Source organism: Lepidochelys olivacea (genome assembly GCF_965140295.1).
Source record: "Lepidochelys olivacea isolate rLepOli2 genome assembly, chromosome: 7".
NCBI classification, from domain to species: Eukaryota; Metazoa; Chordata; order Testudines; family Cheloniidae; genus Lepidochelys; species Lepidochelys olivacea.
Window position 1 is genome coordinate 32,464,049 of NC_140417.1, and position 16,712 is coordinate 32,480,760.

A 16,712-nucleotide genomic window follows, 5' to 3' on the forward strand; every position below is an offset into this window, starting at 1 on the left:
TTGGTTTGCAGAATCAGACCCCAAAGTTCTCACTTTTTAGAGTCTATTTTTATAGGAATTTCTTCCTATGCCAGTCTATGGGAATTGCTTCATCATGCTGTTGCTGAATCAATCAGCAGATAGCACATTCCTGATGGCTCCAAGATGTTATCTTGTTCTTTGGTTCTCCCATCCTTGAGGCTGTTGGGTGGATTCCAGTCTGCCCTCCGGGGGGGGGGGGGTCGTCTGGTTATTTCCACTTGACGCCTTCTTCAGCCGATGGACACTGGATTCTTAGGCTGGCACCTCCCTGATCATTCAGTTATTATCCACACCAAGCATCCATCCACATACATCCTCTATCTCTATTTTAATCACAATTGTTAATACAACAAAAGGGCGGGGAGTCTCTGGGTGCTGTTTCTGTTGTTAGAGTATTGCTTTGAGTCTCTCTCTGTGTGATTTGCTTTGAGAACAGACTCTGTCTTAGAATGTACTAACACAGTTAGCAGCTTGCAAGTTTCACACATAGAGGGAGAGAAACAGCACCAAAAACCAAGAGACCTCTTAATTAGTAATACCCTGGAATTTAAACTCTGGGGAATCAAACTCATTTGTGATTTTAATACAGAACTTCTTTAATATGATCCAACATTTGGACCTAAAGGTTAGTGGGTGGCCAGCCCTGAGCAGGGGGCTGGGGTTAAGGGGACCCAGCCCTAGGCCCTACCAGTGGCAGGCGATCCTGCCACTGGGGAAATACTCGCTGCCTTACATCCCAGCAGCACAAGCAGACCAAAGTCTTGTTTCCTTGGGCTACTTCTGACTAGTTCCTGCCGTTGCTGCTCTGTGACCATTGGGATCTATCTCTGTCTCACAGTCAGGCGGCCCTTCCTCTGGTTTCTCCCCAGGGTCTTCATCTCCTGGGGACATGGGTTGCCTTTTCTTCCCTGCTACCAGCCACAGGCTCAGCTGAGGGCTCAGCTCCCTGGGAAGGACATCTGCCTCCTTCCCTGGTCCAGCCACAACTGAGCTAGTGCAGGGCCCTCTTCTTATAATTCCTGTCCACCCCCAACACTTCCTGCAAGGGAGGTGGGCATGGCAAGGTTGGCAACACCCACCAGGAAGCATTAAACCCCTCTGTGCTGGAGGGAGGCCACTCTTCCTCACTACACTCCCTGATCATTAATATTCTTGTGTGATGTATGTACAGGGTGTGTACAAGGAGTCATGAATATGTGCTAGAATTATGTTCTTAAACTGTGTTTGGCAAGCACCACATAAGCCCACTCTGCCTTGGACAATGGGATGTGTATTTGCTTGTCTGACAAGCCTGGTCGTCAAGCAGAGACATTGAAGATATATTTACATACGCAGTAAACAAAGCCATCAAGCTAACAGGAGAAGGAGGTACCAACTCATCTCTCACCAGCAGGGGAGGAACCAGAATGAAGTTTTCTCCAGAGTGCATGGCAACTGTTCCGAGCAGGAGGAAAGGAACTTTATCTGAGAATCCATTTCAATGGTTTACCAGGCTGTAAAGACAGGGGGTCTGCACTTCAAGTGCTAAGCAATTGACTCAACTGATTTTTATAAAATTACTGTATTATAAAAGTGTATTGAGTATGTTGGATTGAGATTTACTTACTTAGCAGATGGGTTTAACAAATTTATTAAGGCAAAACACCCGGCAAGCCATGATCAATTACACACAAGTGGGAAGCTTATCAGGACAATCTTATTACAGTTGCCTTTAGCACCTGCCAATACAGCTTCAACCTCCCTTTTTTACACAAACTTATTTATAACTTGGTTATTTTTTTATATATATTTGTTTGTTTTTATATTAACTTTCCTCCCCTGGTTTAAATTGTTGGTTTAAACATTTTTTCTAGCTTTTTAGTTACTTTGTTTGTTTTGGCAAACGTGATTGCTTTTCATTTTTTAAAACACGTGCGCACCACTAAACATAATTACAATTTGTTACACATAAATAGTTCTACTCATGCTTACTCTGTTAAACATTATTAAAACAAACTTAAAATTCACAGCAGGCTTTTGTTGGGTCTAAATATGCCTTTGCTTCCAACAGAGTAAGGTGTTTTATGAAAGCCTGTGACACACTGGTGATTAATGTCATGCTGCATTAACACTGAGGAATGATGGATGGTCACTGATATTATACTTTAAAATTTGTGACCAAACTCAGGGAGAAACAGGTTCTGTGCCAGAAATGAGGGAAGGCAGCAATTTACTCTTTCCAATATGTGGAATCCAAACAATAGGAGCCCCATTTACATACGAATCAGCAAGGCGATGGGAAGCCCACAGAAAGGGAAGAACAGCAAGAAACCTTCTGGCTCTTGAAACCTAGACAATGAACTTTGGGAGGATATTGGGGGCCACAAAAAGTCTTTTACGTAGAGACTGTCCAGTTTGGCCAATGTACATGGCAGAGGGCAGATGGCAAATGATAGCATATATCACATTGGTAGATGTGCAGGTGAACGAGCCTCCGATAGTGTGGCTGATGTGATTAGGCCCTATGATGCTGTCCCCTGAATAGATATGTGGACTCTACGTAAAAGAATAAATGGACACAAATCAGACATCAAGAATTATAACATTCAAAAACCAGTCGGAGAACACTCAATCTCTCTGGTCATTCGATTACAGACCTAAAAGTCACAATATTACAACAAAAAAACTTCAAAAACGGACTCCAAAGAGAGACTGCTGAATTGGAATTAATTTGCAAACTGGACACCATTAAATTAGGTTTGAATAAAGACTGGGAGTGGATGTGTCATTACACAAAGTAAAACTATTTCCCCATGTTTATTCCCCCTCCCCCCCCCCACTGTTCCTCACACGTTCTTGTCTACTGCTGGAAATGGCCCATCTTGATTATCACTACAAAAGGTTTTTTTTCTCTCCTGCTGGTAATAGCTCACCTTAACTGATCACTCTCGTTATAGTGTGTATGTTAACACCCATTGTTTCATGTTCTCTGTGTATATAAAATTGTCCTACTGTATTTTCCACTGCATGCATCTGATGAAGTGGGCTATAGCCCACGAAAGCTTATGCGCTAATAAATTTGTTAGTCTCTAAGGTGCCACAAGTACTCCTGTTCTTTTTGCAGATACAGACTAACACAGCTGCTACTCTGAAACCTGTACTTAGCAGTGAGTCAGTGGCAAGATTAGAAATAGAACCCAAGAGTCCTGACTCCCTCCCACGTCCCCTGCTCTAGCCACTAAACCACATCCCCCTTCCAGAAACAGGAACAGAACCAGGAGTCCTGGCTGCCTGCCCCTCCCCCTGCTCCCTTCTCTAGCCACCAGACACCCCCTCCTCCTTCCTGCAGTTACACTGCTCTCAATGAGATCAGACTCCGGCCCGGCAGCTATTTGGAGACGAGTCACCCTAGCTACAGCTTTTATGATGGAAAAATAAAGCCAGCCCCAAACTCTGACCAGTCCCTCACTGATTCTTTAATCTAAGCCCCCTGCTCAGCATTTCTCAGTTAACTCATTTTCCTTCCCCCTACACGCACAGACAGGTACTTGCAGGAACAAGACCCAGCTCGAAAGGCCTTTGTCTTTCAACACAGGCAGCCACTGAGCTAATGTCAGCTTCCTCCAAACTGTCATTCAGGCGAGGTGGCTACCTGCCTGCTCACGTCCCCCCCAGTTCCTCCCTGCTCTGAGGGGGTCAGCAGTAGGGCACTTCCACATGGGACTACCCCAGCAGCACAGCTGGCCCCACCGTATAACATCAGATGGGCCTGATTCTGATCTTAGCGCCTCCGGGATCAATGCAGAATCACCCAGTGGGGGCAGGGCTGGATTCTGATCTCAGCTCCTCCAAGGTCAATTTGGAGTCACCCCCCAAATGCATTGGGGTCAGGATCTGTTTCTGATCTCAGTTACACTATGTACATTCATAGTCACCCTCACTGGCTTCAGTGGAGGCAGAGCAGATTCTGCCCTGGTGTTAACCTATTCTGCTGCTTACCCAGCAAATAAAAGGCAGCCCCACCCTTGATCCAAGCTCCCTCACTCCTTCCCTGGACTCTGGGGTGTTCCAATACAGAACAGAACTTGGCTACGTGGACCTTTCTTTCCGGCAAACCACAATCCACTTCTCTTGCTACAAACTTCCCAAGACCTCCCCTTTAAAAACCACACCCCACAGATGCAACATAGAACAATTAACCAAACAGAGAGCAGCGATGGGTCAGTTGTTAGGGCCCCTCACCTGGGTTATGGGTAGACCAGGGTTCAATCCCCTGTTCTGTCACAGATTCCCTGTGTGATCGTGGGCAAACTAGCCTCTGTGCCTCAGTTTCCCCATCTCTACTGCCCTGCCTCACAGGGGTGTGTGGGGATAAATCCATTCAAGACCAGGAGGTGCTTAGACACTACAGTGATTGGGGGAGGGTGCAGATGAGTACATAGGAGAGACAAAAAAAGCAGAGGGATATTGATGTGTGCTTGGCTTCTTGAATGGACTAAAGGAGAGTGGGCAGTTGGTATTTCCACAGGCTGAGAGTAATACAGAAATAGCCCCATGAAATATTTATTGTAATGACTCTTTTTGCATGATCATTTCCCATAAGTTTGGCGAGGCCCTGGGACGTGTACATGTACATGCACAAATCTATGGCTTTGCTCAGAGAACGAAGGGATGCTAGAGATGGCTTGATACAGGATACAGTTACTTTTCCGCAGTGATCTTGTGCTTTCTTCCTTGGGACCAATGGCCAAATCCTGATCTCTGCCAGTGCCAGATGCGACCCACACTGCACTTGGAAATAGCTGACGCAGGATCTGCTTGCTGCACTGCAAACCAGCAGGCAAGGGTGAGATTTTTCCAAAGAGCCCAGCATCCACAACTAGGCTTGTAGCAAAGCAAACTTCTGGAAATCAGGCCCAGTTGGGGGTCCTGAGCCCTTGGGAAACATAAGCAAGGAACAGCTCAAAGTGAGGAGCTGTTTACAGGCCAGAACTGCAAGGCAGAGGCGTCTCACCTGAAATTCAACATGAAGCCACGGCCCTTGTGGGCTTCAGAGATCCCTTGGCACTTCCCCCAGCCAGGGCATGAACCTTGGCATCCCAGCCCAGCTCCAGTGTTTTGCCTCCTTAACTAACCCTTCGTTGTTTCAAGATCCTTAATTTCCTCCCCTAAACTCTTGCCTGTCAAACAGCTGCCCTGCTCCACCCCAGAGACGGATGGATTGAGCTGAAACACACAAGCAGAAGTGCCACTAGAAACACAGCTGATGATCTCCTCACAAAGAACCCAACTCAGTCACGCCAGCTTTTCAAAGCCCTCTTTATCCAGGGAAGTCTGACATCTCAGCCCTTCTGGCCAAATTCCACTTTCTTTACGCAGCATTAAGCTTTCTGAGCCAACCCTCCATTTAGAAAAAGCTTGGCCCCAAGACTCAATCCAACAATAGCAGGTTTATATGTTGAACTTAATCCGATGCCTAAAATATGTCTGGGTGATATAAATAGTTGCTGGTAAAGAATTGGAGCTTTCTCCCTGCTCTTTTCCAACATGTTAAGTCACAACCCCCCTTAGTTTAATTCAACTCTCCTGGAATTAAAGATTTAATTGGCTTGGAGGAGAGAGGTGTTAAGAGCCCTCAGTGCTTTGAGGCTGGGCAGAGCTCTGCTAATCGAGTTAGTGTCTGGTTTAGTGACCCCACGCATACAGAGGCCCAGGGGAATCACATTCTCCAAAGATGCTTATGCCCCATTTTCAAAAGGACTCCAAGTCACTTTTGAAAATGGGGCTTAGGCAATTTGGAAAATTTGATCTTTAAGATTTTAAAAGTCAGGATCCTAAATCCATTATCCCCTAAATAAAGACAGGCCAGTGCTATTCTTACAGCAGGAAGGATGGTCTTGTAGCTAAGGGGCTGGACTAAGCCACAGGAGGGCTGGGTTTGATTTTTGTCTCTGCCACTGACTCCTTCGGTAGCCTTGTGCAAATCACTTCCCCTCTCCGTGTCTCAGTCTTCAGCTAAAAAACAAGGCTAATTCACCTTCTTTTATCTATGTAGACTGTGACCTCTTTGGGGCAGGGACGGTCTCTCGCTCGCTGTCTGCCTGCCTGCCTGGCACAAGGGAAGGCCTGATCTTGGACAGGGGTGTGTACGGCACCCACCACAATGGGGGCCCCAATCTCAGTCTGGGTCTGTGCAGCACCCAGCACACCTGAGGTCCCCCAGTCTCGGTCAGGGTCTGTGCAGTGTCTGGCCCAACTGGAGGTCCTGATCCTGGCCAGGGCCTCTAACAATCTTGCCCTACCATGTATAGCAAATAAGAAACCCCACCAAAAAACCCCCAAACAAAACCACCCAAGTTGTTGTTTTGGTTTGAAAAAGAATCTTTAAAATGAATCCCCTCTCCCCCAGATCTCCCCCTCCGCCATTGGTCAACTTCAGCCATTTCCAGCCTGGGTTCAACTGCCTGTCATCCCCATAGCTGGATTTAACCTCCTCCAGAGGAGACACTGGGATCCCTTTGTTCTATAGTGGCAGTTTTGTTCTTTTGGGAAGGATCCTTCCCTTCCCCCCGCCTCTGGGTGGCAGGTTTTCATTCAGCTTTCAGAAGCAAGATCAAACCTGTCAGTAAAGATTAGGAGAAGGCAGCCATTTTCCTAGATGATAAGGCCAGAAGGGACCACTGGGATCATCTGGTCTGACCTCCTGCACAGCACAGGCCACAAGACATCCCTGCATTAACTCCTGTGTGAACCAGAGCAGACCTGCTAGAAATACCGACAATTTTTAAATCAAGATTGGATGTGGTGGAGAATCCACAACCCTTCCTTTTGGAAGTGGTGAATTCCCCCTCACTGTTACACATTTGTGCCCTGCTTCCAGTCTCAATTTGCCTAGTTTCATCTACCAGCCACTTGATCTTGCTTCACCTTTGTCCATTGGAATCCATTGCTCTGAGAACTGACTCACCATTTCACCTTGGGCAAGTCACTTCCCCAGCTCTGTGCCTCAGTTTCCCCACCATTAATGTGACCCACCCCACAGCAGAGCCAGAAAGGTTGATTCTTGTTTCTAGGGTACTAAAGGAGGAAGTGACGTCACCCAAGGGCTGCAGCAGGCCAGGAATAAACCCAGGTGGCCAGAGTTCTAGCCCAGCATACTAGCCATTGTACAACATTGTCTACTTGCCCATGCTTTTCCTGGAAGGTGCTGGGGTCTCTGCAGAGCTGGCACCGTCCCCTATCAAGCAAGAGACAGCTCAGTGATGGATGGAGAAGAGCAGGGATTTTGAGGGTTAAGGCATTTGGCTGTGGCTCAGGAGATCTAGGTTTTGGCTCAGCCACAGACTCCCTGGGTGACCCTGGGCCGGTTGCTGACTCTCTCTGGGTCTCAGTTTCCCCACCTGGAACATGAGGTTGATCATTCTTCTTTTGTCTTATTTATTTAGATTATAATTATCCCTTTAATCACAGATGGGGAAACTGAGGCCCAAAGAAGGGTGATGACCCACCTGAGGTCACTCAGCAAGTCTATCGCAGAGCTTGGTTCTAGAGACCAGTGATTAATTAATACACCCTGGCACACCAAGGAGAGCCACTGGACAAGGACAAGCCATTGTTCTTCGCTGAGCTGCCCATGGAGCCAGAGCTGTGACCTGGAGTGACCCTGCAGCAGTCTGGAGAAATTGTTATTAGCAAGAAATGGGCACATTTTGCAAAGGCAATGCAATTATCTCCCTAATGCACCGGTAGTCAGATGCACGCCGGGGTGTCTAGCAGGGGATTTACTCCTGAGCTGGAAGCACCTACTGTGCTCCTGAGCTGGAAGGCTGCCTGCAGGAAGACATTATTGCAGTTTGCTTGGTCTGCAGAAGCACAGTTTGCTTGGTCTGAGCGGGCGCTTGCCATTCATTGGTTCTTTGGATCGCAGCATCTGGTACATCAGATGAGATGCAAGACCCATGTCCTCAACACTCATTAAAAGTCCCCTGGCTCGGTACTGTTAAATAGCTGCTGCTTCTCACTGGTGGATGTATAAGTCTCACCCCACCCCAGAAGCAGCTGCATCTCATTGGGAGGTAAAATGGGGTGAATACATAGTTTGCACTGTGCTCAAAACAAGACATACAAATCTAGCAACACCCCTGTTGTCTCTAGACAGCATGCACAGCCGTGTGGCTAGAGCTCCAGGCCTTTCCTTCTACAAGGACAGGTCTGGAGTTTACAGATAATCCCCATTGGCTGTTAGCAATATGGGGCTTATGAAACACACTTGAGTCTTTCCAATTCCGTCTAACAGAGGACAGTGGCACTTTCTGTCATGCACATGCGCATGAACTCTCTATGCTAACAAACTATTTCTTGCGCTGCCCCCGAATTGATGGTTCTAAGGGGAAGGGAGTTTATTGTAACCACGAGTGGTCTTTTACCCAGCTCCAAAGCCCCTTTTAAGCCAGAGCTAAGAAGGGCTTGGCCTCAGAAGCTGATGGAAGTTGTTGGGGTGGGATCTCTGAAAAAGTGAGTGGCTCTGGAAATCCAGAGAGCAATTTATTTCTCTTAGCTGGGAGGGCTGGTGGGGGCGGGGCAGGAGGTGGAGATGGGAAAAGTAAGAGTCCTAAAGGGGCAGGCTGAGGTGTGGAGATGCAAATACCTGAGCTAGATATAGCACCTGGGAGAGCTTGCAGCAGGATACCATGACTCGAGAGCTGCCCAACAGGACCCTGGTGCACGACAGCTGCTAACACCCTCTGCTGTGGACTTCCTGCCAGCCAAGCACAGATGGTAGGATACACTCCTGGCTGGGGGGAATTGAAGGGGGCAGAAAGCTGGGGTCTGAGCTGCACTGAAGGCAGAGCAGGTTCCTGGGTCCTTTCAATCCTTGAGGCAGGAGGAGTTTGTAGGTGAAGAGAGAATAGTCATTAGAGGGAACAATTGAAGGCTCACAGGCTTGTGCTAGCCAACTTGGCTCCCAGAGTGGGGACTAGAACCCAGGATGCCCAGCCCACTGCTCTCACCACTAGACCCTCTCCCAGAGTTGCTGATAGAATCTAGGAGTCCTGACTCCCAATCCCTGCATACTAGTCAATGCACCTTTGATCACTGCTCTTTTGATTTGCAAGAGAAATTGAGTTGAAAGAGCTTGCTATAGCGAAAAGGAAAATCTATTTTACTGTATTTGCTGTTCAGTTTTACTCCAGGTAGAACTGTACAAATCTGAGTGGGCACAAGCAAACAATATGTGCTTTAATTGGACTAAATCGATTACTTGATGAGGGACTCTATCCTGGGAAGTTGCGGCTCTGAAAAAGATTTGTGGGGTGTGGTGTGGTAGAGAATCAACTGAATGGGAGCTCCCAGTGTGATGCTGTGGCCAAAAGGGCTAATGTGATGCTTGGATTCACAAAGCGGGGAATCTCGAATAGAAGTAGAGAGGTTATTTTGTCTCTCTATTTGGCACTAGCGTGGCCAGAACACCCTGTTCTGGTTCCACAGTTCACGAAGGATGTGGATAAAGTGCAGAGGGTTCAGAGAAGAGCCACAAGAAGGATTAAAAGGAGGACTTGTGGCACCTTAGAGACGAACAAATTTATTTGAGCATGAGCTTTCGTGAGCTACAGCTCACTTCATCGGATGCATCCGATGAAGTGAGCTGTAGCTCACGAAAGCTTATGCTCAAATAAATTTGTTCGTCTCTAAGGTGCCACAAGTCCTCCTTTTCTTTTTGCAGATACAGACTAACACGGCTGCTACTCTGAAAGAAGAATTAAAGGATTAGAAAACCTGGGTGACAGTGAGAGACTCAAGGAGCTCAATCTACCTAGCTTATCAAAGAGAAGGTGAAGGGGGGGACTTGATCACAGTCTAGCAGTACCGACATGGGAAACAAATATGGAATAATGGGCTCCTGAGTCTAGCAGAGAAAGACTGGAAGAAGGTGCACATTTTTATCAGTGAGGATAATTAACCACTGGAACTAGTTCCCCAGGGCAGAGGTGGATTTTCCATCATGGACCATTTAAAATCAAGATTGGTTATTTTTCTAAAAGATCTGCTCTAGGAATGATTTTGGGGAAGTTCTCTGGCCTGTGCTGTACAGGGGGTCAGGACAGATGATCACAATGGTCCCTTCTAGCCTTGGAATCTATGAACCTGAGTGTGTGGGGAGGGGGGATAGGGACAGCCCAGACTCTGAAGCTTGGTCTATGGCCTTTGCCTCAGCACATCCCAGTCTCTTCTGTTCCCAAAGGCTAGAGCCCTTCCACTCAAGAAGGATCCCCATTAGCAGTATAGGAGCTAGGACACACAGCTCAGAGGTTCAGATTCCAGCCAGCAGAGGCTAGCTGTGCACACATGCATGCATGTGCACACCATTCTAATCAGAGCAGTCCCTTTGCTCCCACCTCCTGCTGCCCTGATTCTGTACCCTGAGCATGTGCCATTCCCGTTGCAGAGCCCAGGCACCATGCCGTCCTGCCATGCTGTCATCATCATCTCCCTGCTGCTGATCCTGATGGTTTCCCCATGCTGGAGCTATGAGACCATCGGGCCTGGCTGCCATCTGCACCGTAAGGACAGAGGAGGGGGGAAATGGAGCGGTGCCAGGGCTGAATATGGCACCAGGGAGCCAGGATCTCCCTAAACCTGGATCTGATGCTGACCCCCTCCCCGTGGACTCCTGAAATTGCTGCATTTTACCGTCTGGGAAACTGACGCACAGCAGGGGGAAGTGACTTGACCCTGAGGTCAAGCATAGTCTGTGACAGAACCAGGAATAGAACCCAGGAATCTCGGTTCCTAGCCACTCTGCTCTAACCACTATAGCTCCCTGCCCCCCACAGTAGACTTTTGTACACCTGTACTTTATAGGGATGCTCATGGCTGTAAACCCACTTGAGTGTTCAGTGCAGGGGATGGGTCTTTTGGATCCTAAAGTTGCCAGTTCAAATCCCAAGCAAGTAGGGTCCTTCCTGCTCTGTGGGCCTGGTGTGGAATGAGTTAGTTGGCTCTCTGCCCAGCCCCTACCTCATCAGCACAGATGTTGAGGGCAGGCCAGGCCATGAAGACTGAACTCTCCTCCGTCTCCATAGCATTTGATGTAACCATCAAGAGCGACCGCCGTGGGACCTGCCGTGGGTCCCATGTGGTTCAGGCCTGTGTGGGCTACTGCGAATCCAGTGCCTTCCCCTCCAAGTACTCCGTCCTGCTGGCCAGCAGCTTCAAACACAACATCACCTCTGTGTCCCAGTGCTGCACCATCAGCAAGATGCAGAAGGTGAGCGGGGCTGGGGGATATGCCATAGATCCTGCCCCACAGTGTGGGCCCAGGCTGGTATGAGTCTTCCCACAAACTCAGCCAGACTGGGAGACATGGGGCTCCCGTGTGCATGCAAAAGCTGGGATGATAGATAGAAGCAAGAGAGAGGGGGCTCGTTTCGAGGATACACAGGTATGGGGGAATCCAGTAGCTCCCCAATGATTCACCAGATCCCAGAGACAGCAGCTGGGATCGAAGCGCTTAGGGGAAGCTGGATGGACACAGCGGGGCTGATTCTCAGCTACTTTGGGGATTTGGTGCATGCTACAGCCACACGAGTGATGTGACTGGCAGAGGTGCAGCGCACCCTGGTCTGGCACAGCGCTCACGAGAGGGGATCTTCAGCGCTGGCTGGAATCTCAGGGCTACTCTGTGGCCCTTTCAGAATCCATCCCTGCCAGTCAGTGTGGCGTTAAAAGGGCTCTGCTCCTAGGAAGGGGCGTGGCCAGAATGCAACATTCTCTGGCTAGTCTCTGCCCCCAAGGGATCATGGGAAGTGGCATCCGCTCTAACTTGCACCAGGGCCTGGAATTCAGGGTGGGCACCGGGGGTGGGCACCAGTCCCTCTCTCACCCTCCCATCCCCCTGCCACAGATCAAAGTCCGCCTGCATTGCCGGGCCGTCCGCCACGAAGAGATAGAGATCTTCACTGCCAAGAGCTGCCAGTGCGACATGTGCCGCCTCTCCCGATACTGACTCGGCCAGGGAAGCCCTCTCCTGCGACACCCAGGAACCCACAGCCTGGGCTTGTCTAGAACTGTGCATATTAACATGTGTCAGCAGGAGCCACTGCAGTCCACACCAGGCTTGTTTTGCCACCACGAGAGGGCACCCCGGCTGCTCCCAGCTTTACCAAGAGCTTCAATTTGCCAGTTTGCTGCTGTTGTAGGTTTGTCTTTGCAAACAGATACCATTAGCAGTCAGCCCCCAGCCGGAACAAACCGCAGAGCCAGGCTCCCCAACCCAAGTAGGGCTGTAAATGGGTGTTGCCTGTACGCTGGGCCTAGTCAGAGAAATTCATGGGCTCCTTTCCCCTCTGCTGTGTTGCCAAGAAGCCAATACCTGATCTCAGGTTAATGTATCTGGCTAGAGCAGGGGTGGGCAAACTTTTTGGCCTTACGGCTACAACGGGGTTGCAAAACTATATAGAGGGCCAGGTAGAGAAGGCTGTGCCTCCCCAAACAGCCTGGCCCCTGCCCCCTATCTGCCCCCTCCCACTTCCCACTCCCTGACTGCCCCCCTCAGAATCCCTGACTCATCCAACCCCCCTCCTCCTTGTCAGGAGCTCAGGGGCTGGGTAGGATGGTCCCGCGGGCTGGATGTAGCCTGCGGGCCGTAGTTTGCCCACCTCTGGGCTAGAGCATAAAATATGTTCCTTCCTGACCCTAGAGAAGAGATCAGCTCATGCCTTGGCCCCTGAGAGTTGATTGTCATTCGCAGGAAAGATCCCTCCATGAGTAGAACATGACTGAATCCTGACCCCATAACAAACGGAACCCTTTAAGGCCCCTTTATTTACCAAGCAGAGCATCCTAGTACAGAACCAGAACCTAGGCCTCCTAGGGTGTCTATGGAAGGAAAGTGGGTTCCCATTGCTCATTTTTATACGGGAGTGCCAGAGGCAGAGCCAGAGACATAGCTTGAGCCTGCACACATCTGACCTCACCCACACCTGGTAAAAGGCCAGTTGGAGCTGGTATAGGGCGTAGTGTAGTGGGGTAGCTAGAGGGCTGTGTTTTATATACTGGCGATATGGGGTCTAGTCGTTCTGACCTGCTTTGTGACCATGTGTACGTTCTTTCTTCTTACTGTGCTTCCCATCATTTGCCTATTTCGATTGTGAGCTCTTTAAGGCAAGAACTCCCTTTCACTCTGTCTGTGCTCCCTGATGGGGGCCCTGATCTTGGTCAAGTTGCCGAGACTCTAATATGAATAACAACACTGCGTTGGGGCCAAGGCCTACCTGTGCTTCCGCTCTCTGGCTGAGTGCTATAGTATGTGAGCTATTCAAATAAATGATCTTGCTGAAGAAACTTCAACTTGCCCAGCAGTTTCTGTGCCAAACAAACCTTTCCAGCTGGGCTGCTTAAAGGTGTCAGGCCCAGCTGCTAAAATTAAGCAGCACTTAAAAAAAAATCCCACTCATCTTGGATCACCTACAGTCTTGGTGACCAGGAGTTTTGCTGGCTGCAAGAAGCAGCATCTCCTCTTGATTCTCACGTCATAGGTGTTAAATCCCTAGATGGGTTCTGTACAAGTCATAGAAATAGGCAGGGCCAAATTCAGCCTCAGACCATGGCCCCACCAGGGAATAGTGTTATACCAGGGAGCCAGTCTGCGTAGGAAGAGGCAGAAAGGGCCAGTGGCCAAAGCCCAGACCGTGAACAATTAGAAGATAAGAATTCAGTCTCAGCTTTGGGGGGTGGAGGTGTGTGTGGGGGAGCGAATCTAGGGGTTATAGTGTGGGGTTTTGGGTTCTATTGCTCACTCTGTGAGGGGAATGAGGTCTAGGGGCTAGTGGTTAGAGCAGAGAGGGACTGAGAACCAGGACTCCTGGGTTCTATTCTCAATGCTGAGAGAGGAGTGGAATCTAATGGGTTAGAACCGGAGGGGCTGGGAATCAGGATTCCAGGGTTCTATCCCTGGTTCTGGGAGGGGAGTGGGGTCTAGTGGGGTAGAGCAAGTGAAGAGGGGAGCCAGAACTCATGGGTTCTATTGTAGTCTCACCATGTGACTGTTGTCACTCAGTGCCTCCGTTTCCCCCTCTTTAAAACAGGGATAGCAACCTTCATTGCACTGGTGCAAAGGTTAACATCATCAGAGGAGGGAAGGGGACTCTGGGCTGGGATAGCCTCTTGCTGAGCTGATGCCCTAGACCCACAGTCTGGTTGTGTAAAGGGCCTCATCTCCCAGCCAGGTGTGTAGGTGGTTCAGAAGTCTGAACTGGAGCCCCCACCCCACTCCCAATGTGCTCAAGCCACTTGAGGAACCATTTGGCCTTCAAGGAAAGCTCTACTCTGCACACGTGGTGGGGGTAAGGGCATGGGGTTGTGGCAGAGGGGGACTAGACATGGGAGCATGGGGCAGAGACCAGGGTGGGGCTGATTTCTGTATCAAGGAAACTGACTTCAGCTAGGAAACTTTATTCTGATTAGAGAACACTAGGAGACCTGCCCCTCCAAAGGCTCTTTCCCACACACAGCTGCTATCAGTCCAGGCCACTCCTGCAGGGGCAGCAACAAGCCACCGGGGGCATGATCAATGGAGATCCCTGCAGGTCCATGAGCGGCTGGTAGCTACTGCCCTGCTGGGGCATCCAGCCTAGGAAGAATTCAAAGCCTTCACCGCTGGCCCATGGGGGCAGGTGCTCCTGCTGGCTGGTAGACAGACATACTTGCAGGGGCAACTCATTGGCTGCCCAATGGGGAAGGTAACGCACGCTCTGGAAGCCTGCTGGTCCATTGGAAGTGGTCTGCCTACTGAAGACGTATTTGTGGCTTGAATCTCAACACCATGCCTCCATTTTCCCAGCACCCTCCAGGGGCAGAGTCCCACAGGTTCCCCACCTCTGTTTCCCCAGCATCCTCCTGGAGGGGGCCTCCTACTGGCATCACCCCTAAGTCAAGGCACTGGCTGAGGGTTCAGTTCACCCATTTCTCCCCCCCTGGTGGCACATGGGTGAAAACACTCCCCTCTCCCCTGCTGCCAGCATCCGTGCCTGCAGGAAGGCAGACAACGGGTTAATGCTGGGGTAGATATTCCAGAAGCGGCCAGAGGTGCAGAGCTGGTGATAGGGTTCCCTGTAGGGCACTCACAGGATGGGCTTCTTCAGCCTCCTCTGACATACGACTACCTATGGTATGGGGAGTGATGTATCCTGCCCTAGGATGGAGTGGGGGGAAAAGCAAAAGGAACCGAGTTAGAATCAGACCATATAGATCAGCACTTCCCAAAGTTTTGCTGGCACGAGTGCATTTCAACAAAGTACTTCCTGCCGGGACCCCAGCCAGTGTGGAGGGCACCATTTTGAAGAGCAAAAGGGCATTGTCCGCACCGAGTGACCAAGACCATGTACCCACTATGTATGCAATGTCACACTGCATAGAGGCAGCCATTTTGCTCTACAAAATGGCAGCCTCTACAGTGTGATCTCATCCATATGGAGCAGACGAGGTCACACTGTGTGGAGGATACCAGGCTGTAGAGCAAAATGACATCCTCCATGCATCATGACCTCTCACACACAAGGGTCACACTGTGCAGAGACAAATGGCATCCTTTGCATATTAGGGACTGCCCCAAACTCATCTGCTGCTGGGGTCAACCCCCCTTTGGAAACTGCTGATATACAGGCTCTTTAATGGGGTGGCTGCTGCTGCTGCCGCCCTCTTCTGGAGAGAGTCAGCTGTGCCCGGAGTGTGACTTGAGCAGTCCTGCTAGTGGAATAGCAAATGAAGATTGCTATTGGCTCAGACATTAGAGTCCTCGCATCCCCTTAGAGTATCTGACCCTTCCAAGTGTGACTGGGATTATACCCCACTGGAAATGCTCTGATCCCCCTCTTAGAGACAGGGAAACACCACACACAACTAGGATTTGAAGCCAGGACTCCAGGGTCTCATTACAGAGCTGTATCCACAAGGCCAGCCCTTCCTAGGCTGCAGGGAGAAAATAGTGCTGGTTTCTATTCGTACTCGGGGAGAGCTGGGACCAATTCATTACTGGGTGCTCCCCACTAGGACACTGATATCCCTCTTTGCTCTGCTTGTTGGCAGGGGGTAACAGGCCACTCCCCAGCCCCAAGGCACAATGAGCATGGCTGGCCTTCCTACTTCCATCCCCTGCAGACGGATTTAGAGCAGGGGTGGGCAAACTTTTTGGACCAAGTTTTGCAAAACTATACAGAGGGCTGGGTTGGGAAGGCTGTGCCTCCCCAAACAGCCTGGCCCTCACCCCCTATCTGTCCCCTCCCACTTCCCAACACCTAACTGCCCCCCTCAGAATTCCCAACCCATCCAACCCCTCCACTCCTTGTCCCGACCGCTCCCCCCAAGACCCCACCCCCTATCCAATCCCCCCATTCCCTGAGCGCCCACCCCTAGAACCCCCAACCATCTCCTGCTCCCTGGCTGCAGCCCTGGGACTCCCCACTCCTCACCCCCTTACTAGGCCAGAGCCAGCCATGTCACCGCGCTGCCCAGCAAGAGCAGCCGGACAGAGCGCTGGCAGTGTGGCGTGCTCTGGCTGGGCGGGAGGGGCCGGGGGCTAGCCTCCCCAGTCAGGAGCTCAGGGGCTAGGCAGGACAGTCCCACGGGCCGTAGTTTGCCCACCTCTGATTTTAGAGCAAGCTCTGAACACCATGGACCTGCCCCTCCCCAACAGAGGGGACCACTAGCATCCT

General features: G+C 50.3%; 1 protein-coding gene across 1 annotated transcript; it reads left to right on the forward strand.

The window, feature by feature from the left end:
• Positions 1-10,455: 10,455 nt before the first annotated feature.
• Positions 10,456-12,007, forward strand: GPHA2 (glycoprotein hormone subunit alpha 2; the record flags this gene model as incomplete). Its single annotated transcript, XM_084633000.1, has 3 exons — positions 10,456-10,562; positions 11,085-11,269; positions 11,906-12,007. Exons 1-3 carry the CDS (start codon positions 10,460-10,462, stop codon positions 12,005-12,007), a joined length of 390 nt encoding a protein of 129 aa, XP_084489126.1. The 5' UTR covers positions 10,456-10,459.
• Positions 12,008-16,712: the final 4,705 nt, after the last annotated feature.